At 43.8% G+C, this 26,526-nt stretch overlaps 1 protein-coding gene across 11 annotated transcripts in view; it reads left to right on the top strand.

The window, feature by feature from the left end:
• The window catches only part of DGUOK (deoxyguanosine kinase), a 36,576-nt gene extending 10,428 nt beyond the window's left edge, over positions 1-26,148 (top strand). Inside the window, exons 2-9 of one of the 11 annotated variants that reach the window (XR_014841637.1) lie at positions 1,572-1,684; positions 11,237-11,288; positions 13,166-13,353; positions 18,071-18,127; positions 23,125-24,350; positions 24,556-24,671; positions 25,249-25,348; positions 25,771-26,148. Coding sequence is in view for 4 of the 11 variants with exons in the window: in XM_003125003.5 (XP_003125051.2) it covers positions 1,572-1,684; positions 13,166-13,353; positions 17,980-18,127; positions 24,556-24,671; positions 25,249-25,348; positions 25,771-25,797 (692 nt within the window). In the remaining 7 variants the exon portion in view is untranslated. Of the gene's footprint in view, positions 1-1,571; positions 1,685-11,236; positions 11,289-13,165; positions 13,354-17,979; positions 18,128-23,124; positions 24,351-24,555; positions 24,672-25,248; positions 25,349-25,770 lie in introns of those variants that run through there. The other 10 variants (XR_014841634.1, XR_014841633.1, XM_021087368.2 and 7 more) reach the window with 10 other exon arrangements.
• Positions 26,149-26,526: the final 378 nt, after the last annotated feature.

The raw sequence follows: 26,526 nt of genomic DNA, 5'->3' as shown, positions 1-26,526 counted from the left end.
GGTGCAAAAGCACTTGCTGGCCACTTGAGATTTGGCAGAGGAGGAAGTTCTGACTGAGTGGCTGGTGCTGTCATACCAGGAAGGAAGCTCAGTTTGGTGTGTGTGTTGGTGGGGGGGGGGGGGGATGAAGAGTTCATTTAGGGAATATATTGACTTTGAGTTATGTGTGGGATATCCAAGCGAAAATGTCTGGAAGGCCTCTTGGCCAGTGAGTCTGGAATTCAGGAAGTGATGAGCTAGGCATTGGTGTAAGTGGGAAAAGATAACTTGAATGTTGTGGTACTGGGTTAATTTCATCTCCAAAATATTTCTCAAAGCAGCCATCACTTTCTACCTCATCTGCCATCACCTCGATTCAAGCTATTATTATCTTCTAACCGGTCTGCCTCCTTCCCATCAGCCTCTTCTTCCATAACTGGTTGAGTGGGCTTTTAAAAGTGAGATGGAGACGTGTCATTTCCCTCCTTAAAACCCATCATCACTGGTTTCACATTGCCCTTGGAAGAGACCCCAGACTCCTCACCACAGCACAAGGCCGCGTATGACCTGGCCCCTGCTTGCCGACCTGCCTCTCCACGCTCCTTATGAGCCATTTTCCTCCACTTGACCACACAGTCACTGCCGTGCCTTCAAGGCCACAGATTGCTATCTTGTTGTGAGCCAAGTTTTTCTTTGCCCGACCTTTGTTCATGCTGCTCCCTCCACCTTTCCCCGCCCTTGGGCCCGGCCAGACTTCATCTTTCAGGTCTCACCTCAAATAACATTTTTCAGAAGAACCTTCCTTGATCTCCGGAGCAGTGTCAGAGCCATCCTGATTTTTCTTTCCTAGCACTTAATATGCTTTCTTATTAGTTACTGTTGTGTTTGTTTAGTGTCTATCTTGCATACAAGTTCTGTGAGGGCAGAATCCACCCGGTGTTTTATTTACCATTGTACCCCCAGTGCCAGACAGTCCTGAGCACGTCGTGGCACTCCCTGAATGTCATTTAGATTTGTTAAATGAATGAGGGTCATTATCTTCATTTTCTATCTTGGAAAACTTGTGATTTTTTACACGGTCACGGAGTAAATAGGACCGTGATGCAAGCTTGACAACATGTGTAGCTGATTCCATCTGCTTTTGAGAGTAGTATTCCATTTTTAACTCTTATTAAGTACTCTTTGCCTCTGGGAGGTTGGGATAGATGTTAAAATTACAAATCAAATCTTATGGGGTGTTGGGAATTCCCTGGCAGTCTAGTGGTTAGGATTTGGTTCTTTCACCGCTGTGGCCCAGGTTCAGTCACTGGTGGGAGAACTGAGATCCCACTTCTAGCCACTACAAGCCGTGGCAAAAAAAAAAAAAAAAAAAAAAAAAAAAAGAATTCCCTGTTGCCTGCATTCATTGTGGTGACTCTGGTTAGCATGGCCTGCCCCATTATCAATCTGGCGGTGATGTGGCCGCTGAGTTTTGAAATTGGAGAAACCGATATTTATTCCCTCTTGTTGGGCACCTGTGGCAGAGTTAATGGCAGCCTTTTCCTATAGCCCTGATTTGGGAAGCATCCCAACACATGCTGTTTGCATTGCAGCTGTGGGAAAATCCACCTTTGTGAAGTTACTCACGAAAACTTACCCAGAGTGGGACGTAGCTACAGAACCTGTAGCAACGTGGCAGAATGTCCAGGCTGCTGGCACCCAAAAAGTAAGTTTTCGGTTGTGGTGGGTAGTTGGCAGGCATGGGTGAATAAACTAATTTTAATAATCTAATTTGCTCTGAGTAGGGGAAGTAGTCCCGTTTGAGACTCCTTTTTAAAAATACCTTCATTCCGGAAAGCAGACCACATGCACTAGAGAAAATATGACCTGTATGAATGTGTTTAGTTTTGATTTGTGTCGTTTTTACAGATCAGTAAAGGGACTTGCCTTGGTTCTTTATGGCTTCCCAAAGCCTGTCCAGCCATCCTGGCTTTGAAGATTAATTTTGTCATTCCTGCCCTTAAGTACGTTACAGAAATGGACCATCAGGATTGATGGTGATTTTGACTTATTCATGAAATCTAAGAAACTGGAGGGTCACCTTAGAGAGCATCTTGTCATGTTTTGAGTTGCTGCAGAAATACTAGCTAGCCTTTATAAAGCACATACTGCATGCCAGGCACTGTCCTATCCCAAGCACTGTACATTTCACTTAGGCCTCGTGGCTTAGGTGCTGGTGTCAGGTCTGTTGCTTTGGGAGCAGCTATAGCATAGCATTGGTTTCAGCACCAGCCACAGCAGTGTGAGCAGGGAAGAACCGATTTGGACAGAAACCTTAGAGGAAGCTGAGGGAGTGGCAGTACCTGCCTCAGTCTCCACAGCCTCCTCACCAGTCACCAGAAACGTTCACTGAGTGCCTCATTCTTGTTTTTAACAACCTATTGTTAGAAAGTTCTTGTCTGAGCCATTTTGCATACCTGTGACTCTGACTCATTGGCTCACTGCAGTCTTTTAACTTTTCCACCTGGCAACCCTTCGTACATTTCTAAGGCCTGGAGTTGCCTGCTTTTTCTCCCCCTCGAGCCTTCTCTCTTTGAAACCAAATTCCATTATTCTCCAGACCTTTTCTCATTTTGAAGTAACTTTGGGTGATGCACTTCAGTTTGTTCTTTTTCCACTTAGATTTTAGTAAGATGGGTGCTCCGAGCTGCACAGGACATTCTAGATGTGGTTTAAATGGTGCAGGATGTCACAGAGCTTGTTCTGGCTGCCATTTTTCTGTTACTCCACCTCAAGATTGTGTTACCTTTTTTTGGCAGGCATGTAATTCTTATTGAGGATATTTGTTTTGTAAATTGTCTCTGTGTATGTGTGCGCTGTGTGTGTGGGTGGGTATTTGTGAAGTTAACTTTCCTGTTTAGAAACTAAATTATCTTTTTCTGAGTATGCCACCGGTCACCTGTTTCCGGGATTTAAAAATATATCCACAAGTTGTTTGAGGCTCTTTCCTTCAAGAAGTGGACCTTAATTCTCCCCTAGAGTGCAGGCTGGACTTAGTGACTTGCTTCTAGTAAATACAGTGTAGCAGGATTAGCAGTGTGTGTCTGTGGTAGGTCATAAGACATTGTATCTTCCATCTTGTTCTTTCTTGATTGCTTTGTCCCTGGGGATGCCAGCTGCCATATAATGCAGCATAGCTGTCTGGGAAGAGGCCCACGCAGCAAGGACTGAGTCCTCCTGCCAACAGCTATGCGAATGAGTCTTCTTGGAAGATCCTTCAGTCCCCAGTCAAGTCTTCAGATGACTGTAACCTCAGCCAATATCCTAATTGAAATCTCATGGAAAACCCTGAGGCAGTGAACCATCCGGCTAAACTGTGCCCCAGATTTCCTTTCCCACTGAAACGGAGTTAATGATTTTTTTTTTAAGCCACTAAATTTTGGCACAGTTTAGATAACTAATACTCCCATAATCCCATTATTCAGAAGCAAAATATTTAACATTTTTGTCCTTTTAGATTTATTTCTACAGAGTAAATGTATATATTTTTATTTACATACCCTGACATAAATGTGTAAAACATAGGCATCTACTTCCTTTTTTTTAAAAGAAAAATCGTGGTTGTCATCTGCATGTCACTTGATAGACAAGGTCATCTTCCATTGATAGTAATGTCATTTTAATGGTTGCCATGTACCGCATAATATGATGTGCTATCATTTAGGTATCCAATCTTTTCCTTTGAATATTTAGTTTTCTAATTTCTTCCTATTAGAAACAGTGCTACAGTGATGAATATCCTTGTAGCTGTCTCTTTCTTTTTTTAATACATGAAATTTGAAGGTGATCTAAAACCATAACCTATAGCTGGAATTTTGATGTGACAAAATTACATGTTTTATTGAGAAAATTTTTCCTTCAGAAAAGCTATACTATTTTTCTCAAACTTTCAGTAACACCAGATGTTCTTTATTTTTTCATCCTTTCTAATTTGAGAGGTAAGAAAATTAATGGTGTGTTATTTTATTTTACGTTTCTTTGATTACCAATGAATTGAACAACTTTTTAATGTTTATCAGCCATTCATTAGTATTCTTTAGTGAATTGCCTATTCAGACCTCTTTTTTTAAAAGTATATCAAAGTGTAATTATTGAAGTATTATTAATTTACAAGGCCATGATGATCGCTGCTGTACAACAAAGGGACCCAGTCATACATAGACACCAATCCATTTTCTTGCAGATTCTTTTGCTACACAGGTTATCACGGAATACGAGGTAGAGTTCTCTGTACCATACAGCAGGTCCCCATTGGCCAATCATTCCATATAGCTCAGTGTGCATATGCCAATCCTGAATGCCCAGTCCATCCCTCCCACCCCTCCACTTGTCCCCTTTGGTAACCATAAGTTTTTCAAAGTCTGTGAGTCTGTTTCTGTCCTGCAAATAAGTTCATTTGTATCCTTTTTTTTTTTTTTTAAAGATTCCACATATATGTAATATATGATGTTTGTCTCTCACTATCTGACTAACTTCACTTGGTATGATAGTGTCTAGGTCCATCCATGTTGCTGCAAATGGCATTATGTCATGTTCTACAGCTGAAAAATATTCCATTGTGTTTATGTACCACATCTTCTTTATCCATTCCTCTGTTGATGTACATCTAGGTTGCTTCCATGTCTTGGCTATTGTAAATAGTACTGCAGTGAACATTGGGATGCATGTATATTTTTGAATTATAGTTTTCTCCAGAGAGATGCCCAGAACTGGAATTGCTGCACTGTGTGGTAGTTCTGTTTTTAGTTTTTTGAGAAACCTCCATAACTCTTTTTCATAGTGGTCTCACCAATGTACATTCCCACCAACAGTGTAAGACGGTTGCTTTTTCTCCACACCCTCTCCAGCATTTATTATTTGTAGACTTTTTGATGGTGGCCATTCTGGCCTGGTGTAAGGTGGTACGGTACCTCATTGTGGTTTTGATTTGCATTTCTCTAATAATTAGTGATGTTGAGTATCTTTTCCTGTGTTTTTTGGCCGTCATATGTCTTCTCTGGAGAAAGGTCTATTTAGATCTTCTGCCCACTTTTTAATTGGCTTGCTTGTTGTTTTGTTTTGTTTTTTTATATTGAGCTGCAGAAGGTGTTTGTATATTTTGGAGATTAATCCCTTGTCATTTGCTTCATTTGTAAATATTTTCTCTCACTCTGTGGGGTAATCTTTTTGTTTTGTTTGGGGTTTCCTTTGCTGTGCAGAAACTTTTTAGGTTTAATCAGATTCCATTTGTTTATTTTCATTTTTATTGCCATTACTTCTGGATCCGAGAAAATATTGCTGCGGTTTATGTCACAGAGCCTGTGTTTTTCTCTAAGAGTTTATAGTATCTGGTCTTACACGTAGGTCTTTAATCCATTTTGAGTTTATTTTTGTGTGTGGTGTTAGGGAATGTTCTAATTTCAGTCTTTTGCATGTAGCTGTCCAGTTTTCCCAGCACCACTTTTTGAAGAGACTGTTTTTTCTCCAAAGGAGGTATATTCTTACCTCTTTTTGTCGTAGATTAATTGACCATAAGTGTTTGGGCATGTTTTCTGCCCATTTTTTAATTTTTTTCTTCTTCTTAATTGAGCTGCAGGAGGCATTCATATATTTTGGAGATTAATTCCCTGCCAGTTGCATCATTTGCAAACATTTTCTCCCATTTTGTGGGTTGTCTTTTTGTTTTGTTTAGGGTTTCCTAACCAATCCTGTTCCACTGATCTATATTTCTGTTTTTGTGCCAGTACCATACTGTTTTGATGACTGTAGCCTTTTTTTTTTTTCCTGTTGAGATCTTTTTGTAATGGCTTCATAAGTCTCATTGCTAGGTCTCTTGACTCTGTCGTATGTTATTGATACTTTCCCCAGTTTGTCATTTTTCCTTTATATTTATGGATGTTTTGTAATATTATACTTTGATGTTTTTATGTGGTCAAATATTTTACTTCGTAGTTACTTCCTTTAACATTAAAGTTTAAAAATACCTCTCACAGCCCAATATTACAAAAATACACACCTGTTTTTCTTTCTCTTGCTTTTAAGGTTTTACTCTTTATGTGACTTTAAAAGTTATAGGAGCCTGATTTTTCCCCAACTTGTTATCTGTCTGGCCCAGGAGTAGTCTTGTTGAGATTATTCCTGAGTGGTTATATATTTTGTTATTGTGACTGGGATCTCTTTTCCTATCATTTTTTTTTTCGACTGGTTATTGCCGTTTTAAAGAAAAGCAGTTGATTGTTGTGTATATCTTATGAGACTTAATTCTCATATTAATTTTTTTGCCTTATTTGCTTGGGGTTTTAGAAAATAATAGTTTTCTTTAAATACTAATCATTTGTGAGAGTTTTTCACTATCCAAACCTCATTTCTGTTTTCTTTCACTGGATAGATGGTCCAGAACAATATTAAAAAATAGCAGTTATGATAGTTACCCTTATCTTTTCTGTCTTTAGTGAAACTACCTCTAATGTACCATTTTTGAGTTCTGTGACTGTCATTCATTTCAATAGACCATGTGGAGGAGGTACCCTTCTATTAGTAGGATATTAACTGTTTTTATTAGTATCAGATGTTAAATTTTCATCCAAAGCCTTTTTTAGCATCTAGTGACATAACCATGGGATTTTTTCTTTTTTTACCTCTTAATGTTAGTCATTGATTTGATAACAATACCATCTTCACATTCCTAGAATGAACTCTTTTGGTCATGGTATACTGTCGCACTAATTTGCTAGTTTGTTGTTTGGAATTTTGCATTGTTATTTATAAATTCAATTGGTATTACTGTTTGTATGTACAGTTTTTGACAGGTTTTACCATCAGGATTATGAAAATGAATTGAGAAGTTTTGGGTCATTTTTAGCAGAGGAATTATCTATTCCTTGAAGATATGCTAGAAATCTGTTTTAAAATTATATGGATTCATTTCTATTTGGGAGAATAGTTATTGGACAACTATTTTGTCCAAAATTATTATTCACTTTTTTTATCCTTCTTGTGTCAATTTTGATAATTTTGTTTTCCTAGAAAATTGCCCTTTTGGAGTTCCCGTCCTGGCTCAGTGGCTAATGAATTGACTAGGAACCATGAGGTTGCAGGTTCAGTCCCTGGCTTTGCTCAGTGGGTTAACGATCTGGCATTGCCGTGAGCTGTGGTGTAGGTTGCAGACGCAGCTTGGATCCCGCGTTGCTGGGGGTCTGGCGTAGGCTGGCGGCTACAGCTCTGATGCGACCCCTAGCCTGGGAACCTCCATATGCTGAGGGAGCGGCCCAAGAAAAGGCAAAAAGACCGAAAAAAAAAAGAAAGAAAGAAAAAAGAAAATTGCCCTTTTATAGAGATTTTCAAATTTAATAGTGTAAAATGATTATGCATATTCTTTTATAATTTAAGTTCTTCTACATTGAGAACTTTTATAATTTAAGTTCTTCTACATTGAGAATTGTTCTATCTTTTGTCTGATGTTTATTTGTGTGAATATTTTGGCAGAGATAGATTTGATAGATGATTGTCTACTTGTCCTAAGACTCAATTAATGGTTTTATTTTTTTAATTCTATGGGGGTTGCATTCTAATTCATTAATTTTTACCTTTAAATTTGTTTATCTCTCAGAGCTTCTTTGCATTTTTAAAGCTTTCAGTGTGTGATTAATTTGGGTATTTTTTTCTTTTTTTCTGCCTTAATATTAAAAGCATGTGCAACTGGAAGTTTTCTTCATGGGATAAGCTTTGGCCCTGTCTTCTAGATTTTGACAAATGAGATTTTAACTGAAATTTCACAAACAAGTGTTTGTAATTGTAATTTTGGTTTATTTTTTGCCTCAGAATTATTTTTAGTGTTTTACATATTCTGAGTGGATTTTGTATGTTTATTATTTTGTTAATTCTAGTTTTATTTTGTTACGACTTAAAAGCGTGACTTATAAGGTTTCTAGTTGGAGAAGCTCACTGAGGTTTTCTTCATAACCTAGGTACAATTTTGGTAAATGTGCCATGGGCTTTTAAGAAGAATGTGTATTATCTGTAAGGTATATGGAGTTTGCTGTGACATTTTTATAAATTCTAAGATATCGTTGATTGTAAAATGCATTATCAATTTAACAGCACTTCCAAAGAATAATTACAATGTTTGTTTTAATTATTTAAAATAATTTTTAAAGAATAAAATAATTAAATTTAATAAGCATTGTGAGATGTATCCCAGTTTCAGATAGGTGAAAAACTAATGATTTCGAGTTTTATCCTCTAAATTCTCATTTTGGAGGTCTACTTGTTGAATTAAATTCTAAGAAAAGTGGTGTACTAAATTTTTATGCTTTTACTATGTTTTGCCCATTTTTCCTTGTTTTTAATTGACTTTATATTTTTGTGTTTCCGTGCTTTATTATTCCGTATAAGAATGTTCATGACTTCTGTGTGGAGTCTTTATGGCTTTATTAGTTTTTTTAAAAAACTCTCTTGTCGTGTTTAATGCTTTTTTTCTTAATACAGCTTTGTCACGTGGGCTTTCTTTCCATTTGCATCTACTTGGTGGAATTTTTGCTGTCCCTTTGTTTTTAACGAATCTATGTCATCTTGTTTTAGGTGTTTCTCTTATGAACAGAATTTATAGCTCTTACCCAATCTTAGGGTTTGCCTTTCCTGGGAATTTTTCTCTTTTATCATGATTATGTTTAATATATTCCTGCCACCTTATTTTGTGCTTCCATCTCCTTTTTTTCCTTTATGCAATATTTGAATATTTCTTTCATTTTTCTCCCCTTCATTCATATGGAAATTTTGCTATTTTTATTCTACCAGTGGAAACATTTAAATAAAAAATATACATGTTTAAGACTTCACAGATAAAGAAAACAAACGAGTGGTTATCAAAGATGCTAGGAGAAGGGGAGGGACAAATTACGGTTATGGGATTAACAGATACAAACTACTATGTGTAAAATAGATAAGTAACAAGGATTACTGTATAGCACAGGGAATTATAGTCATTATCTTATAAAAACCTATAATGGAGTATAGTCTGCAAAAATACTGAATCACTTTGCTGTACCCCTGAAACTAATATCATATTTTAAATTGAATGTACTCCAATAAATACACACACACACACTCACTCGCCTGCACGCACACACACATGTACACATTTAAACCTATTTATCAATGTTAATGGAGTCTCTATGAAAGAAAAAAAAAAACTTTACTACTTTTGTATTACCTTCTTCTCCAGACTACATCCTCCAGGTATAGAAAGCTGTAGTTTTATAGATCCAGAATGTTTTTGAATTGTGAAATTTCTCTTTTAACTATAGAAATTGGCAGTAAAGTAAACCATGGTAATAATAATTCCTTTATACTTAACACTGGTCATTCACTGATCACTGTTTTCTTACTGCCACTTATGTTTCTTAATTCTTATTTTGATTCATTTTTCAATTGGTTGAATGTATTTTAGAGAAATTTTTTTCAGAAAGTGGGTGGTATCATTTCTGAATGATTGCTTGTCTTAAAATGTCTTTGGTTTCTGGAGTTCCTCTTGTGGCTCAGCAGGTTAGGAACCTGAGGTAGTCTTGGTGAGAATGCGGGTTTGATCCCTGGCCTTGCTCAGTGGGTTAAAGATCCAGCATTGCTGCAACCTGTGGCATGGGTCTCAGATGTGGCTCAGATCTGGCATTGCCATGGTTGTGGTATAGGCCAGCAGCTGCAGCTCCAATTTGAGCCGTAGCCTGGGAGCTTCCATATGCTGCAGGTGCCATAAAGAGAAAAAAAGCAGTCTTTAGTTTCTGTCGTAGGGAAGTGTTATAGTGTTATATGGTTCTGATATTTTTTTTTTTTTTTTTTTTTTTTTTGGCCTCAGCTTGCAGTGGCTTGTTGTGGGATCTCAGTTCCCAAGCCAGGGACTGAACCCAGGCCACAGAGATGAAAGCACCAAGTCCTAACCACTAGACCACCAGGGAACTCCCTTTTTTGTTTGTTTCTTTTAAATATAAGTAATTCATGTTTTTCCTCCTTCCTCTTAGGTTTTTGTTTTGTTTTGCTTTAATGTATTGTTGACATTTTGTCAGGATAGGCCCATTTTGGGGTTCGTGTTTGTGTGTGTGTGTGTCTGTGTAAAAGCTGTGTATATAAATCTATATTAAATCTTTTCTGGTACTCAGCAAATTGAAATGTAGAAAATCTCATGTTTCAGATTTTCTTTGATTTTGGCTTCTTTTTCATCTATAACTCCTAGTTATACCATGGTTTTAAACTTCATTGCTGTTCTAAAACACCTGGAGATACATCTTGTTTCTGTTGGACAGAGATGGCGAAATTTGATGAGAGGGAGATACGCACTTGACACTGGTCTTTTCTCTGCTCATCTTTTTATTGGGGGTGGCATTTCACTTCTCGTATTGGACCTTTATCACACAACAAGGAAAACCATTTGGTTATGTAGCTTTGTCTGGGCTAGGGGTGCTGTGAAGTTGCACACAGTTTTGGCCCTTGTTTGAAAAGTCGTTTGATACAAAATTGCATTAACTGCCCTGAGGTGGGCGCAAGGGCATTACATCATGTCTTTCCAAAGGAAAGAAAGAAAAAAACAGCCTAAGCTCCCACTTTATAACAGTGTAAACTGGATCTCCTATACTGTGTGCCTTTTCATTTCTTTCATCATTTTTTGCTTGCTTTCCTCTTAGTCTAGGGAACTTTTCTGGAGTTGACGTTCTGCGTGCTTTTCACTAATTAGCTTTACGGCAGTTTAGTCTGCTGGTTACTGTCTCCATTGGGTGTTTTGTTTTGGCAGTTGTATTTTTCTCCTCTAAGAATGTTCTTTTCGCATTGTGCCTTTTTCATGGTAGCCTGTTCTTAGCAACATGGTGGTGTCTTGAGTCTCATGGAGATTGTTCTGTTTTCGCCTGTCTTCGGTAACAGCTTTGCCTCCTGAGAGGCCGCTTGTCCTGAGCACACGGATTGGTCCTCCCCTTGGTAGCCCAAAGCTTTCTGGTCAAGGCCCCCACCCAGTCAGCCCTGGTCCCTCTGCCAGCGCAGTGGGACTTCCGTGCCATCTCAGAACTATGCCACATACCAAGGGCTCCCTGCAGTCTCTAGTGACACCATCACAGACTCAAGTAGATTCAGATTTGTCCCCTGCTTCCCCCTCCAGCTCTTAGCCAGGGGCCAGTTGTGAGGCTGGTGTGTGTCTGTGGGTTGGGGGGTTGGAAAGAGGGAAATTATCTTGTGATCCACTCTGTTCTACCTGCAGTGCTCCTGCTGAAGGCGTCCAAAGGGCCCAGACCCTTCTTTGGAATCTAGGGGTAAGATTTAGCCAAACTAGACCTTTTGTGATTGTCTAATTTTTTTTTTTTTTTTTTACCCCCTCCTGAATTTTTGTCTCTACCTGAATTGCTTTCTTCTTAATCCCTGTTTCCATCTGTGGTAATTTGATGTATCATTTACTTCCCAACTTAATACCGCTTTTTTCCAGAAATTTTATTAGATTCCCTCCACCGTACGTGATCACCTCTTCATCATACATTCTGCCTTTCAATTCTAGCTCTCTAGCTGTGTCACCCCCTTTCCTTTTGCATTGGGAGCTCCTCCAGTTTGGGAACCGTGTCTTGCTTGCCCTAATATGGAGAAGTATTAGCATGGAAAAGTTAGAGGAAGCCAGGTTTGAGTCTCTATTCAAGACTTAGTCACCACGAAACCTTGGACAAGTCAGTTATGTAACCTTTGTGAGTGGATATTCTCAAGAAATGGGCATAATAGTAGCACCTACCTCCTGAAGCTGTTTTGAAGGTTGAATGAGGTAACAGAGTGCAGCGAATGTTGAGATAAATCTTCGTTTTGCTTTCGGTACCCCTCACAGCACCTCACTCACGTGGCCTCTCATCCGCACAGGCCTTGAGTTAATGGTGACTGACTGAATGCAGGTCCAGAGTGTTCTGCGCAGACTTCACTTTTGCTGTGAGTCAGCGGCGGGGCCCAGGAAAGAATCCAGGGTTCCCTGTGTTCCCATCTGCACCTGCTGAGTAAGCGGGTCTTCACATGCCTTTCGTGAAGTGTCTAGAGTTGAGGAAGAAGTATTTGTTTTTGTTTGTTTAACAAATTGTGGGAGTTCCCGTCGTGGCGCAGTGGTTAACGAATCCAGCTAGGAACCATGAGGTTGCAGGTTCGGTCCCTGCCCTTGCTCAGTAGGTTGACGATCCAGCGTTGCCATGAGCTGTGGTGTAGGTTGCAGACGAGGCTCGGATCCTGAGTTGCTGTGGCTCTGGCGTAGGCCGGTGGCTGCAGCTCCGATTCGACCCCTAGCCTGGGAACCTCCATATGCCGCGGGAGCGGCCCAAGAAATAGCAAAAAGACAAAAAAACAAAACAAATTGTGGCCTTGCTATGAGAACAAGAACTCTATTTGGTTGATTTGATTTTCCAGTGGTCAGTTATTTTCATATTTGAGTTGAAGTTTTATTTGTTATTTATTTATTTATGTGTTTACTTCTTTATTTTTGTCTTTAGGGCCACACCCGAAGCATATGGAGGTTCCCAGGCCAGGGGTCGAATCGGAGCTATGGTTGCTGGCCTACGCCACAGTCACAGCCACGCCAGATCCGAGCCACATCTGCGACCGACGCCACAGCTCATGGCAATAATGCCAGATCCTTAACCCACTGAGTGAGGCCAGGGATTGAACCCGCAACCTCATGGTTCCTAGTTGGATTCGTTTCCGCTAAGCCACGACTGGAACTCCCTGGGCTGAAGGTTTAAAAAGAAAGTGCCGCAAATGGAAGCTCAAAAGAGGAGCAACACAGTGTTAGAGTAGGAATGTCTGATTTCAGGTGGAGCGTTGGGTGGTTGTTGACTGTTCACACCCCTCCCACATGCTGCACAAACCCAGCAGTCAGTGGCTGTGCTAATTCTGTGTGTGGCTCTCCCTCCACTCTTCGCTGGTGTGTTAAAGGTGGCGTGTCCTCTCCCTCTAGCAGGTTCTTGTCTAATAAAGTAGGAATGGCTCCTCCTTGATTATGTAGTTTTGACTGAGCTGAGGGATGCGATTCTATCTTTGGAGGGAAAAGGGACTTTTGTAATTGCCTCTTCTCACGTTGATTGTTCCACCTTCGGAGGGGGGGAGTGGTAAACACTGTGCCGTAAACATGCCTTCTGGGAACTTCTCCTCTTTTGTAATTGACCTCTAGGCCTGCACTAGCCCAAATCTCGGAAACTTACTGGATATGATGTACCAGAATCCAACACGATGGTCCTACACATTCCAGACATTTTCTTTTATGAGCCGCCTGAAAGTACAGTTGGAGCCCTTCCCTGAGAAGCTCTTAGAGGCCGAGAAGGCGGTACGGATCTTTGAGAGGTCTGTGTACAGTGACAGGTAAGACCCCGAGCTCTCCACCGCTCACACGCTGCGCGCCCAGCACTGCATGTGTTCTCCTCTGGCTCTGACCCTGCACTGCTCTGGTCTTTGAAAGTTATACTTGGACAAATTGTCTTCTTCTTCCTTTTTTTTTTCTCTTTAGGGCTGTACATGTGGAAGTTCCCAGGCTAAGGGTCCAGTGGGAGCTGCAGCTGTTGGCCTACACCACAGCCACACCCACACTGCATCTGTGACCCACTCCACAGCTCCCAGCAACGCCAGATCCTTAACCTACTGAGGGAGGCCAGGGATTAAACCTGCATCCTCCAAAAAAAAAAAAAAAAAAAAAGGGAGTTCCCGTCGTGGCGCAGTGGTTAACGAACCCGACTAGGAACCATGAGGTTGCGGGTTCGGTCCCTGCCCTTGCTCAGTGGGTTAATGATCCGGCGTTGCCGTGAGCTGTGGTGTAGGTTGCAGACGCGGCTCGGATCCCGCGTTGCTGTGGCTCTGGCGTAGGCCGGTGGCTGCAGCTCCGATTCGACCCCTAGCCTGGGAACCTCCATATGCCGCGGGAGCGGCCCAAGAAATAGCAACAACAACAGCAACAACAACAAAAAAAACCCTGCATCCTCCGCACACTGGTCGGGTTTGTTACCACCCAGCCACCACGGGAACTCCCCAAATTGTCCTCTTTTTAAAGCCAACACAATACAGATTTGTTTAGACTTATAATTTCACAGAGTTACCATATATGTCAAGAAAGGAAATGGTGTTTTTCACAAACTGAATGCATTTAATTTCTCACATTGGCCCTGATTATGTTTCCTTAATCTTTTCTGGCATAGAAGCAGGCTGGTAGCTACTTAATACAACCATTACCTGCTAAAGGGCACAGAACAAACACTTAAGTAGCAGTGTATGTTCTAGCAAACCAAATGAATCAGTGGCTGGTCATCACCTTGAAGGAAAAAGCAGACAATTAAAATTTCTTTTCCTAAAATAATAAGAGAAGGACATTTATCCTTTTTTTATTCTTCACGACAAGATATCTGAGTAGAAAGAACACATTTGTAAAATTGGCTTCAGTCTTGGATTTATCCTCTTTGGACCCTTTGTTATGTGACAGGACTTTTGTTGGCCAGAGTCTGTAAAAGGCAGTGCCTCAGTCAGTCAGGGGAAGGGCACCGTCCTGACCACCTGAAGGAGTGAGCTGTAGAGTCGCTTTTCGTGAAGGCCAGCGGCTGCCTTGGGAACTCAGCTCATCTGATCCAGAGGCGCTGGTCCATCTAGGCTCTGGAGTTCCTGGTTCTGCCTCAAGACCAGGCTGTGACTCTCATTCAAGCCATTTGGAGAGGAAGCGAGGGGTGTCTTGATCTGGACATCACTGAGGATTTTTTAATCTGAAGGCTCTGAGTGTCCTGTGTAGTATGAAATGGTGATTTCAACCATAGTGGTCTGTCTTTTTTTTTTAATTACTCAATGAATTTTATTACATCTATAGTTGTACAACCATCATCACAACCCGATTTTATATATAGCATTTCCATCCCAAACCCCCAGCCTATCCCCCCAACCTGCCTCATTTGGAAACCAAAAGTTTTTCAAAGTCTGCGAGTCAGTATCTGTTCTGCAAAGAAGTTCATTGTGTCCTATTTTTGGATTACACATGTCAGTGATAGCATTTGATGTTGGTGTCTCACTGTCTGACTGACTTCACTTGGTATGATAATTTCTAGGTCCATCATGGTGGTCTGTCTTAAGCCCCTACAGTTGTCAAAATGGAAAATGCATTTTTATTGCCTGCTCACTTCTGAAGACACTAGATTGGTTATCTATTTAATTCCAAATTATAGAAACTTGTTCTACTCTTAGTATTCCCATAAACCCTCCTGGAGGGAAAACATAAGGGTATGTTCGTAGATGTATTGTGACTTTTTTTTTAAAAACATTACTTCAAAATCATTCAAGATATGTAAAACAAACCTGACAGACTAGGCATTCCTTCTCTCTGGACCCCAGGAGAGAGCCTGCTCTTTGTAAAAGCTAAATATGTGAATTATAAATGGTTGGGTTATGGGTTTTGGTTCTTTTTCAGCTGTTGGATGTGCTTCTACCTATTTTCCTCTCCCTTCTCCCAAGCCATGCCTCTAGGATTAGGAAAATGAATTACATATAACTCTCTGGGTTGCTTGGAAACATACTCACCATTGGTCTTTTGATTTCCAGCCTCTTAGTGAGGTAGGCGTGTGAGAGACCCCTCAGAAATAGAAGTATTTTGGAGTTCCCTGGTGCTTCAGTGTGTTAAGGATCTGGCATTGTCATTGCTGTGGCTCAGGTTCAGTCTGTGGCCTGGACACTTTTGCATGCCACAGGCATGGCCCCCCAAAAAGAAACAGAACATTTTTGGTTTTGTTTTTCTTTTAGAGCCACACCTATGGCATATGGAAGTTCCCAGGCTAGGGGTTGAATCAAAGCTGCAACTGCCACAGCCTACGCCACAGCCCTGGAATGCCGGATCCTTAACCCACTGAACAAGGCCAGGGGTTGAACCCACATCCTCAGGGACACTGTTGTTGGGTTCTTAACCCACTGAGCCAAAACAGGAATTCCAGAAGTATTTTGTTTAGAAGCTGTAAGATCTTAACATTTACTTATAAAGGAAGAGATGGAAATTGATTGCACTATAGGTAGCTACAACATCCTAGGTGTTTTCTTGGGCAGGGGGCGTGGGGGAGCAAATTTTTGACAGAAAGAATAACTAATTACACATCATGGCCCCAAATTTTCTTCCTTTATTCATTTGCTCAGCACCAATTTGTGGAATGCTGCCTGTGTTGAGGCACCAGGCCAGGCCCAGGAGCTGCAGCAGTAAGCAGAGCAGAGCCTGTCTCCACCTTCATGGTGACCTTAGTCTAACAGGGCACTCTGAGACTATGCACATGCTCATGTGTGTCAGATGTGTTCCAAAGGAAGAGCATGGGTTGTTTGGGAGACTCGATGACAGGGAAGGAGAAATCTAAATCTTTTCTGTTTAAGTTAAAAGAAACAACAGCATGTGGCTTTAGAGCAGAGACCCTGACGCCTCGATCCTTAAGCTGGTTCTTCTCTGCAACCCCTGCGTTCAGGCTGCAGTGGTTCCTCCTCCTCAGCGTTGACGCCTTCTAACTGCCTCTCTCCCCATCACCACCAGCTCTAGAGAGAGGAAGAAATGCTCATCTTAGAGAGACGAGGGCCCTTGTATAGGGCTTATTTACACATACTTAATTTCTCTTCATGAGATTTCGCTTTCCATGTTACCTGTGAGGAAGCTGAAAACATTGTTCAGAAACTGGAACTGGAAATTCACCTCTTTGTTGCCTTCAGCTAGGCTATAGTTCAGCCAGTCCAGAATGGACAGGTTGACCCCTGGAGCTCCCAAATTAGTACCTTCCTAGCCTACGTACCAGTCCCTCTCATGAGCACCTTGTAAGTATTCCGTCCCAGTCCTCGCAGCTCTGTGAGTTAGGCTCAACTGTTATCTCTTCGTGCAGAGGAAGAAGTGGGCCGAGAGTCAAATGACTTGCCCATGGCGACACAGCTCTTGAATTTTGAGGCCAGGATAGGGCTTAGGAATGTGACTCTGCAGCCCATTCTCTTTTCACAACACTTGCAGCCTTGTGACGTGCACTTGCCTGAGCCATTTGTACACAAGGATTCTGAATTTCATTTTCTCAGAAGTGGCCAGGTGCTGAGTGTTGCCTTAGAAACTGAAGTTCATTGTTTAGGATATAAATTGTGTTTTGTATCAAGATGCCTGAGGTTTGAAAGCAGAATTGACCCTCCTGAAGCAAGAGTTTCCAGGTAGCTCTGATTTTCTCTTTACCAGATGCTCCTTTAGTTACAGAAGTAAACAAGGGGCAAAACTAGTTGGATTCTTAGATTTCTTGTATCTGGATTAGAAGCTCAGCAGCACAGGAAGCAAGAGTGCATATGTGCTTGCTTTGGAGGAGAGTCTGCTTTCCTGGTGAATACTGCAGTTAGTAGGAAATGCATTCCCTGCTCCATAGGTGACCCCACTTAAATACAGTTTCTTCTCTACTTCTCCACTGGACACAGGGATGGCTAGGCTGCCTGGAGACTCAGAAGACTAGAGTCCTTAAATTAAAAGTGGTGGGTGCTTTATACTAGATTGGGTTTTTTGGTTTGTTTGTTTCAGGGCTTACTTACAATAATAATAAGGAAATCTTAAGTTCAAGTTGACATGCACCATTTGCTTTATGTTTTGACAAGTTTCCAGTAGGGACAATTGTTGGCCACCATTGATACCTGCTTTCAGTGCCCCTTTTCTTCCAGTGGAGTAATCCACCCGAGAGCTGTGCTTTGGGCCTCCGAAGTCTAAATGCTCTTCTCACCTTAGTGTAGAGCAAGGAAGGAGAGATATAGGTGAAGAATTCAGATTTCTTAAAGATTGATGAGGAGCTAGAAACACTCCGGTTCTTTTTTTTAAAAAAAAGCTTGATGAACTAGAAAGGTCAAGTGGTTTGGACAGACATGGAATAAGTCGGTTATTGATTTTTTTCTTTTTTTGCTTCACTTTTCTTTTGCCTTTCATTCCATTTTTCCATTCTCCTTCTCTCCCCTCATCCCACTTAAATTTCCAACCAGGTATATCTTTGCAAAGAATCTTTTTGAAAATGGTTCCCTCAGTGACGTGGAGTGGCATATCTATCAGGACGGGCATTCTTTTCTCCTGCAGGAGTTTGCCAGCCGGCTCAGATTACATGGCTTCGTCTACCTCCAGGCTGCTCCCCAGGTAACACAGAATTTAAAGCCTTAGACCTTAGGGTCATATGAAACTTAAAAGGCGATGTTCTCCGAGCCTCCGATTTTCCAATTAGAGAAATTTGATTGTGGGTATTACCTGGTGCACGGAGAGCAGTGGGTAAGCACAGGCTTTCCGCAGGAGAGGGCTAAAGCCAAACTGTGCGAAGAAAGGCTCTCCCTTGATGTAGCAGCCATATCGAGAAATTGCCCAGGATTTGAGGTCAGCCGCTCTGACCAATAACCTGTAGCCAGTTACCTCAGCATTTCCTTCCCTCTAACTGGGTCATCAGAGTCTGTGGCGGTCTTGATGGTTTCCCTGAATAGCATGTCAGGAGGAAGAAGAGCATTTAGTCTCCTTTTGAACCTTGAGAGTGCCACTGAAGGCAAGATGCATTCCACGACTCTCCAACTCGGACCACGGACCAAGTCCAGCGCATGATGTAGTGTTGTTAGGGCAGAAGCGCAGAAGTCTCTGGAGACAGTGGTGGTCCTTGGCTCTGCTGATAGGCAGTGACCATGGGCAGCCCCTGGAAACGTTTCCCCTGGAGTGATCCTTGTCTGTCAAATCCAGTGTCTCAGACTAGTGATCTCTAGGGGCTCTTGTGGAGTGGGATTCTGAGCCAAGGCAGGGAGAATTTTTTGAGGGCTGTGTCGTTCTCAGCTTTTAAGATATACAGCTGCTATGTAGTCTTGTGCCAGATTATCTTAGGAAGGATAGCTCTCTTTAGGCTCGAGGCCATGCGTTTAGAGTTAGAACTGAGCTTGTGGATAGGAGGCAGCCTGAGAACAGACTGAGCAGGGCCAGAAAATGGGTGGGAGAGCGAGCCCCCGTTGCAAAGGCTCACAGGAGCCGGGGAGGAGAGGACCGGATGGAAAGGCCTGACCTCAGGGAGGTGGCAGCCAGGCAGGAGGCCCTGGGTGTGGGGGACCAGATGTGGGGGCTCTTCGTATCAGGAGTTTCTGAAAATTGTGAGATAGAAGCTAGATCATAGGAGGAAATGAGAGATTCCATGGAAATAAATAGAACCTCAGGTCTGCAGTGAGACACAGCAGACCTCAAGGCCACTTGAAACACAGTGAAGCCAGAGGGCTGAAAACCTTCTGCAAAAAGAACGACGCTAGAGCTGGCTGGGTCACATATTTATGACTTCTTGCATAGTCTTCATTGCCAGGGAGCAGGAACAGAAGAGGCCAAGCGTGAAGGTGACTTGTAGGGTGGGGATCGGTGCCAGTGATCAGGGGGAGAGGAGGCCCCTGCCAAGGAGGATGGTTTGAAGTAGCTGAGTGTAGGGCTCAGGGGGAGAGGAAAGTCCTGGCCCCCAGGAAGGCTCAGGGCCTGGGCCAAGGTTGAGTAAGAGCATCATGGACTTGAACGAGTGAAGGTTGTTGGATTTTGAAGAGGCGATGGGCTTTCAGTAGGAGTTTATGGGATGGATAGTTGAAAGCCGCCGTCAGTTGCGGGGCTGAGCATTAGGAGAAGAGTTGAGAGTACTGACCAAGCCTTCTCCAGTTTCCTCACCGAACCTGCTGGGTCACTCAGACCCAGCAAGGAAAGCAAGAAAGTCTTCCTTGCTTCTTTGTGCTCTTGGAATGACTTTGTGGGAAGTCATCCCCATGATGATGATAAGGGTGGTGGTGATCGTTGTTGTTATGGTGGCTGATGGAGCTGTTTGGAGGGACTGATGGCGGTATTTCAGCTGGCATAGAATAAGGGTTGAAGGATCATTGCAGCTTAATTGTAGGAAAGAAATAGCTTGTTCTTTTTGAGATTGGATGGGGATTTTGGTGCTGCTTTGATGTTACTCGAGCCAGGAGCTCAGGAGTGCCAGTGCCCTTTACCTGAAGTCACCCCTGACCTCTTCTGTGAGACCCAAGAGAGAGCAGAACAGAAGTGAAAACTTCTCTATATAGAAAGGTAGACAAGTGCTCCACTGCCAGTCCAGAGCCCTGAGTGAGGTGGGCCTCAGTTAGGGCCTTTTGCTCCTTCCCACCCCCTTTTCCCTAAATCATAAGAAGCAAGCAAGCCAACAGTAAAAAATCAAAAGAGAAATGGCTGCGCCTCTGTGCCCCAGGGAGTCAGGAAGAGAGAGTGCAGCTGGCCAGTGTGCCTCCAAGAGCCAGGCTGTGTTCATGGCATGGACACAGCACACTGGAAAGGCCAGGGGCAGATGGCACCCAGGTGTGGGGCTTGGGAAACACAGTGGCCAGACCAACTAGCAGTCACTGTCCGTGCCTGCCTCTGACCTCAGACTGTCCAAACCAGGGCTGGGCCGGGGGGGAGGCAGGACGCGAAGGGGACAGATTGATAAAAGGGTCCTTCTCTCCCCTGCTGTCACCAGCTGCATGTCTTTCCTTTTCATGTCCAGGTGTGTCCTCCCCGTGAGGACTGAGGTGAAGAGGGACCAGACTAAAGCAGTGTTGGCACAGGATTTTTTTTTTTTTTTTTAAAGAACTTGTTGCAGCCATATCGGTAAAGCAAGAATTATGCCAAATGCTCAAAATAGAAGTTTACCTGCAGGTCCCATCATGGCTCAGTGGTTAACGAATCTGGCTAGAAACCATAAGGTTGTGGGTTCGATCCCTGGCCTCGCTCAGTGGGTTAAGGATCCGGCGTGGCCATGAGCTGTGGTGTAGGCCGGCGGCTACAACTCCGATTCGACCCCTAGCCTGGGAACCTCCATATGCAGTGGGAGCGGCCCTAGAAAAGACAAAAAGACCACAAAGAAAAAAAAAAAAGTTTACTTAGACTTCTGGGGGGAAGAAAAGTTGGCTCTTTTAAGCAAATTGATAGTGCAAAGGGGACTGCTAGCCTATTTTAGCAGGAGAGACTTTAACATCAAGGTTTGCCTGCCGGCGATGAATGAATAACCATGGCTTTGATGAAAAGAATTGCCCTGCCCTTGTGTATAATTGAAAACATAAAGCCACGTTCTAAAAAATAGGCATTTTCATTAATTCTGATAATATTTTTCTCTTGGGAGAATTAGGGAGCTTTGCTGTGCTCAGAAATCCTGAGGCTACCTTGCTGACAAGAATGTGGATTGGTCAGCCTCTTAAGGGGGCGGTCTGGCCGTATATACCAGCGGGTGCACCTCCCTTTGACCTAGTAATGGAGCTCCTTGGAATTGACTCCTCCATAAACTTGCTCCCACACGGGCAGAATGGCTCCTGCGCAAGGGTGCATTGTTTGGAATAGCAAATTCTTGTAAACAACCCAAGCAGCCATCATTAGGGACCAGTTAAATATATTAATGCTCCCTCCCGCACTGGAAAACTCTGAAGTCATGAAAGGGAGTTAGAAAGTACTCTACTGGTATGTAAGAATCTTCAAGATATACTGTTAAGTAAAGAAAAACAAGAACAAAATGTGTGGTAGGGCACCTTTTATATGTATTTTTTTTTTTTTTTTTTAAGAAAAGGGGGGGATGGAGTTCCTTTCTGGCACAGCAGGTTAAGGATCTGGTGTTTGTCACTGTAGCGGCTTGGGTCTACCACTGTGGCACAGGTTTGAGTCCTGGCCCGGGAACTTACACATGCTGTGGGTGGGACCAAAAAAAAAAAAGGTAGGGGTAAGAATGTGTATGTGCATAAAATATTTCTTTTTTTTTTTTTTTTTTGTCTTTTTGCTATTTCTTGGGCCGCTCCCGCGGCATATGGAGGTTCCCAGGCTAGGGATTGAATCGGAGCTGTAGCCACCCGCGGGATCCGAGCCGCGTCTGCAACCTACACCACAGCTCATGGCAACGCCGGATCGTTAACCCACTGAGCAAGGGCAGGGACCGAACCCGCAACCTCATGGTTCCTAGTCGGATTCATTAACCACTGCACCACGACGGGAACTCCCATAAAATATTTCTGAAAGTATCTAATAAACCATTAACATCCATCATCAGTGGGGCAGGGAATTGGCTTGCAGGAAGTCAGTGGTATAAAGCTTTGTGATGGGGGCAGGGGAACAAGGGGAAACATCCTAAAGCAGTTAGCAGTGAGGATGAGGATGTAGGGGCAGAAGGATGGAGGGAAAAAGAGGAGGTTCAGAGCGAAGGAAAGTAGAAAAGGAAAAAGATGAAAGTAGGAGCAAAAGGCAGACCGATTAGGTCAGACATGAAAATGGTCAGTGAATACAGGCAACACGGATTTATTGACCACCTGCGCTGCCAGGCCCCGTGCTCAAGATGGACTCTGGTCCACCTCCTGGGTCTCCCCCAGTCACTGTACCCTCAGAGCACCCTGTGCAGATGCACATTTGTCATCCGATAGAGCTGAAATGCCACTGCTGGTCTGTGTTCGTCCAGGGCCTAGCGCAGTGCCCATCTCGCAGAGTGGTGTGAACAGGTGAGCTGGGGAGTTCCCGTCATGGTGCAGTGGTTAACAAATCTGACTAGGAACCATGAGGTTGCGGGTTCGATCCCTGGCCTCGATTAATGGGTTAAGGATCCGGGGCTGCTGTGAGCTGTGGTGTGGGTCACAGACGTGGCTCAGATCATCCTGTGTTACTGTGGCTCTGGTGTACGCTGGTGGCTACAGCTCTGATTAGACCCCTAGCCTGGGGACCTCCATATGTCGCAGGAGTGGCTCAATAAAAGGCAAAAAAACAAAAAAAGACATACAAAAAAACCCCCCAAAAACAGGTGAGCTGGGACCAGAGATAAAGGGGGAGCACCTGCCTCTTCCAAGAAGCGCCTCTCTGACTGCAGGGGCCCACCTGCTCCTCCTTGTCTGACCCACTGCACTTGAGATGCAGACTCACAGCTTGGCGCTTGATTGGCTGTTTTGCATATCTCGTTTTACTTGTTATCTAACTAAATTATGGAATCCCTAGGATGAGGACCTCATTTAAGTTTAGAGCAGTTCTCGATTCAGAGGAAAGAGATGAAAAGGGTAAGTGCTAGAGGTATTAGCATGTTACGTCTGTGTCCATCAGTTTGAAACACTGGACACAAGACCGTGAATAAAACGCGTTTATATGCTGTCCTTTCCTTACAGGAAAAGATGGGGCAAGAAGGGAAGAGAACAAAGACTCCGCAGCCTTGGGAATGCTGTACACTGCATTTGGGGATGGAGTTCACATCTGGGAATAAAGTGTCAGTGTTTGAAGGAACAGAGTCCTGAGTCAGTGCTTTACTCCACCTGTTCTTCCCAGGACAGAGGACACTGAGTGTGAAAGGCAGAGAGAGGAAGGCAGGCCGTTGAGGCCAAGCAGACCTTTAAGCAGATGTCGTGCAAGGGGAAGGCGCATGGTCTGTAGCAGGTGGGAGGCCAGTCTGGCTGAAGCAGCAAGTCCAGGGGAGGAGCTGAGGAAGCTGACAGTGGGGCATTAGAAGGGGCAACCACACTCTGGGAATGGCCTTGTGTGGCCGATAAAGGAGAAGGGGACATTCTCTGGGCCTGTCAGCATAAGGGACTGTGTACACTCTGGAAACAGTTGGGGACCGAGAGCTCATCTCAAGCCTCACTTTTTTACGTCTTTACCCTTGACCTACGCAGAATTTGCATTCTGCCCCAGAGCAGGTGTTTGATGTGATAGGAAAGAGATGTTTCAAATCGCTGACTCTTTTGTACCTGTAGTGTTGCTCCTACTTCCTTGCACTGGGGCCGATGGCTATGGGCAGTAAGGACCCTGAGAAGTATTTTAAGCAAGGAGAGTGATACCATTACAGTCAGCCCTCCGCGTCTGCCGATGTGGGACCCGCCCATGTGGAGAGCCAGCCCGCTGTCACTTTAGATGTGTAAGGGACTTGAGCCACCTTGGATTTTGGTACCTGCAGGGGGTCCTGGGACCAGCCCACCCGCCGTTACCGAGGGACCGCTGCCTAACTCGGTGCTGTGGGAGGGTGGGCTGAGCGGGAAGACTGGGGCGAAAGACACCTTTGGCTGGGAGCTTGACATTCTCTCTGCTGTGGATCCTCCCAGGGACCCATGGGGTTGATGAAAGTGAGCAAGTGGAAGGCCACAACACCTGCACCGCTGCTGCCTGGTGAAGCTGGGGACTTAATCCTGGACCTTCTGATTTTGAGGCCTGTGCTCTTGCCACACGCTTCCCCGTCTCCAGGGCAGAGAGCCACAAGGCTCCTGCCCCGTACTTCATGGGAAAGCTGGTGGGGGCCTGACCAGGGCAGAGGTGAGGGAGGGGCAAAGAAAGAACCAGCTGGAGAGAGATTGAAGAGAATTCAGTGACTTCCTGGATGTGACTGGGAGAAGGAAAAAGAAGGGTAATTCCAGGTCCCCAGGGTCCTGAAGTAATGGGTGCCGTTCCCCTGGGATTGAATAAGAACACAAGGCGGCAAAGGCGAAGTCAGTGAGGTGCCCAGGGTGGACGTGGGGAGTGGGTCTGAGCGCCACTGCCCCCCACCCCAGGCTCCCCTGGAACAGCTGAGCTAACTGGTGGCTCAGCAGAGCTTGGGGGCTGTCTTTCAGGTTTGTTTGAAGAGGCTACGCCGGAGGGCCAGGGAAGAGGAGAGAGGAATTGAGCTGGCGTATCTTGAGCAGCTTCATGATCAGCACGAAGCCTGGCTTGTCCACAAGACAACCCCGTAAGTGGACAGGAGCGCAGCACGGACAGAGGCCTGCCTCCCCGAGGCCAGGCATTAATGTTTCAGGACGCTCAACACGCAGCCCCGTGCGCAGGTTCAGAATGTACTGGAAGTGGGCGGATGGGCAGGCATCATCCAAATCAGAAACTGAATATCGGAAGTAATGTCTGTGTTCCAAGTCACTTACTGATTCCATTTCTCCAGCTCGTTGGTTGTTGACATTCTCCTGGGTGGAACATGGCCATTGATGAGGACGACAGAGTTGGTTCAGGGGGAAGGGCTCGAACATTTGAGAGAAACTGTCAGTGTCCTTAGCTGACATTCCTGGCTTCAGCCTTGCCTCCCGTCAGGCTCGCTGTGCTGCTCGTTTAAGACGTTTGGGGCTCTGAGTGTCGGTATCCATTTCAGCACTAGAGAAAGTTCAGCCTCATCTTTCCAGCTGACATTATTGAATTCCTTTTTAAGCTGCTGTTTACATGAAATTTCATTGAGAAACCGTGTGACCTTAGATCTGTTCTGAATTATTAAAACTGGTGAGTATGTGACACTTGCTGAATGTCCATGCTTCTTCTCATAGGCTCCACTCTGAGGCTCTGCTCAACGTTCCAGTGCTGGTGTTGGATGTCAATGATGATTTTTCTGAAGAAGTAACCAGACAAGAAGAGCTCATGAAAAGGGTGGGGAAGACTTTAACTCCTGCGTCCTGGTAGCTTTCCTTTCTTGCACTTTTATCGCTTCAGACTTCAGTGTGGGTCCTGTGCTTTGTGCCTCAGATTGCATTTCATGCTCCAAAGCCTGTGGGGCCTTGTATTAATTACTAATATTCTCCAAAGTATTTGGGGCTAATAATTGTTAAATACTGGGCTTGTAAGGTGTGCTTTCCAGCTGACTCCATCCTCTGAGGGATTCCAGAACTAGAGCAGTGAGACTTCTGGATACTATCCAGCTCTGCCACTTGACACTGCATGACGCTGAGCAGGTCGCATTTCCTCTCCATACCTATTTTCTCTTCTTTACAAAAAAATCCGTGGGCTTGGCTATATGTGCATTATTCCTGGAAAATGTGAAATTTAGCTTCTGGCTTTTCTCTTTTTCACAGGTAAACACCTTTGTAAAGAATCTGTAAACGATGGAGTTCCCTGGTGGCCTACCGGTTAAGGATTCGGCATTGTCACTGCCCTGGCACAGGTTTAATCCCTGGCCCAGGAACTTCTGCATGCCTTGGGTACAACCCCCCGCCCAAAAAAGAATCTGTACCCAGTATGATGTGTTCTAGCTGTGATCTGGGCTCTCTGACTTTGTGAAGCCAGAAAGATACAAGTCACCTGCCTTTCCACCCCTACTCTAGCTCCTTTTACCCCTAGAGGGCTCTGACATGCAGGGCTTAGCTTTCTATTATCCTTAGACCCTGCCTTTGTCTTCTTTTATATCTAAGGACTTCTTAAATAAAGTCTTAAGTTTTTGTGGATTTTGCTAATCCAGTTGTTCACTTATTTATGTGTATCTGTTGGTGCCTGCTCTGAACTCCCCTCTAGACTAGCCGTTTTCACTTAAGAAAAGTCTTTTTGTTTTTTTGTGTTTTTTTTTGCTTTTTTGTTTTTGTTTTTGTTTTTTGGTCTTTTTAGGGCTGGACCCACAGCATATGGAGGTTCCCAGGCTAGGGATCGAATCAGAGCTGTATCTGCCAGCCTGCACCACAACCACAGCAATGCAGGATCCAAGCAGTGTCTGCGACCTACTCCCCAGCTCAGGGCAACACCGAATCCTTAATCCACTGAAAAAGGCCAGGATGCAAGTCCTCATGGATACTAGTCAGGTTCGTTACCGCTAAGCCACCACGGGAACTCCAAGAAAA

The sequence above is a fragment of the Sus scrofa genome, chromosome 3 (genome assembly GCF_054392235.1).
Source record: "Sus scrofa isolate SSC_HxYL_T2T_F1_AM1 chromosome 3, Sscrofa_HxYL_maternal_Yorkshire_Landrace_v2.0, whole genome shotgun sequence".
NCBI classification, from domain to species: domain Eukaryota; kingdom Metazoa; phylum Chordata; class Mammalia; order Artiodactyla; family Suidae; genus Sus; species Sus scrofa.
The sequence above is the reverse complement of the archived record's forward strand: the minus strand, read 5'-3'. Positions and strand labels throughout refer to the sequence as shown.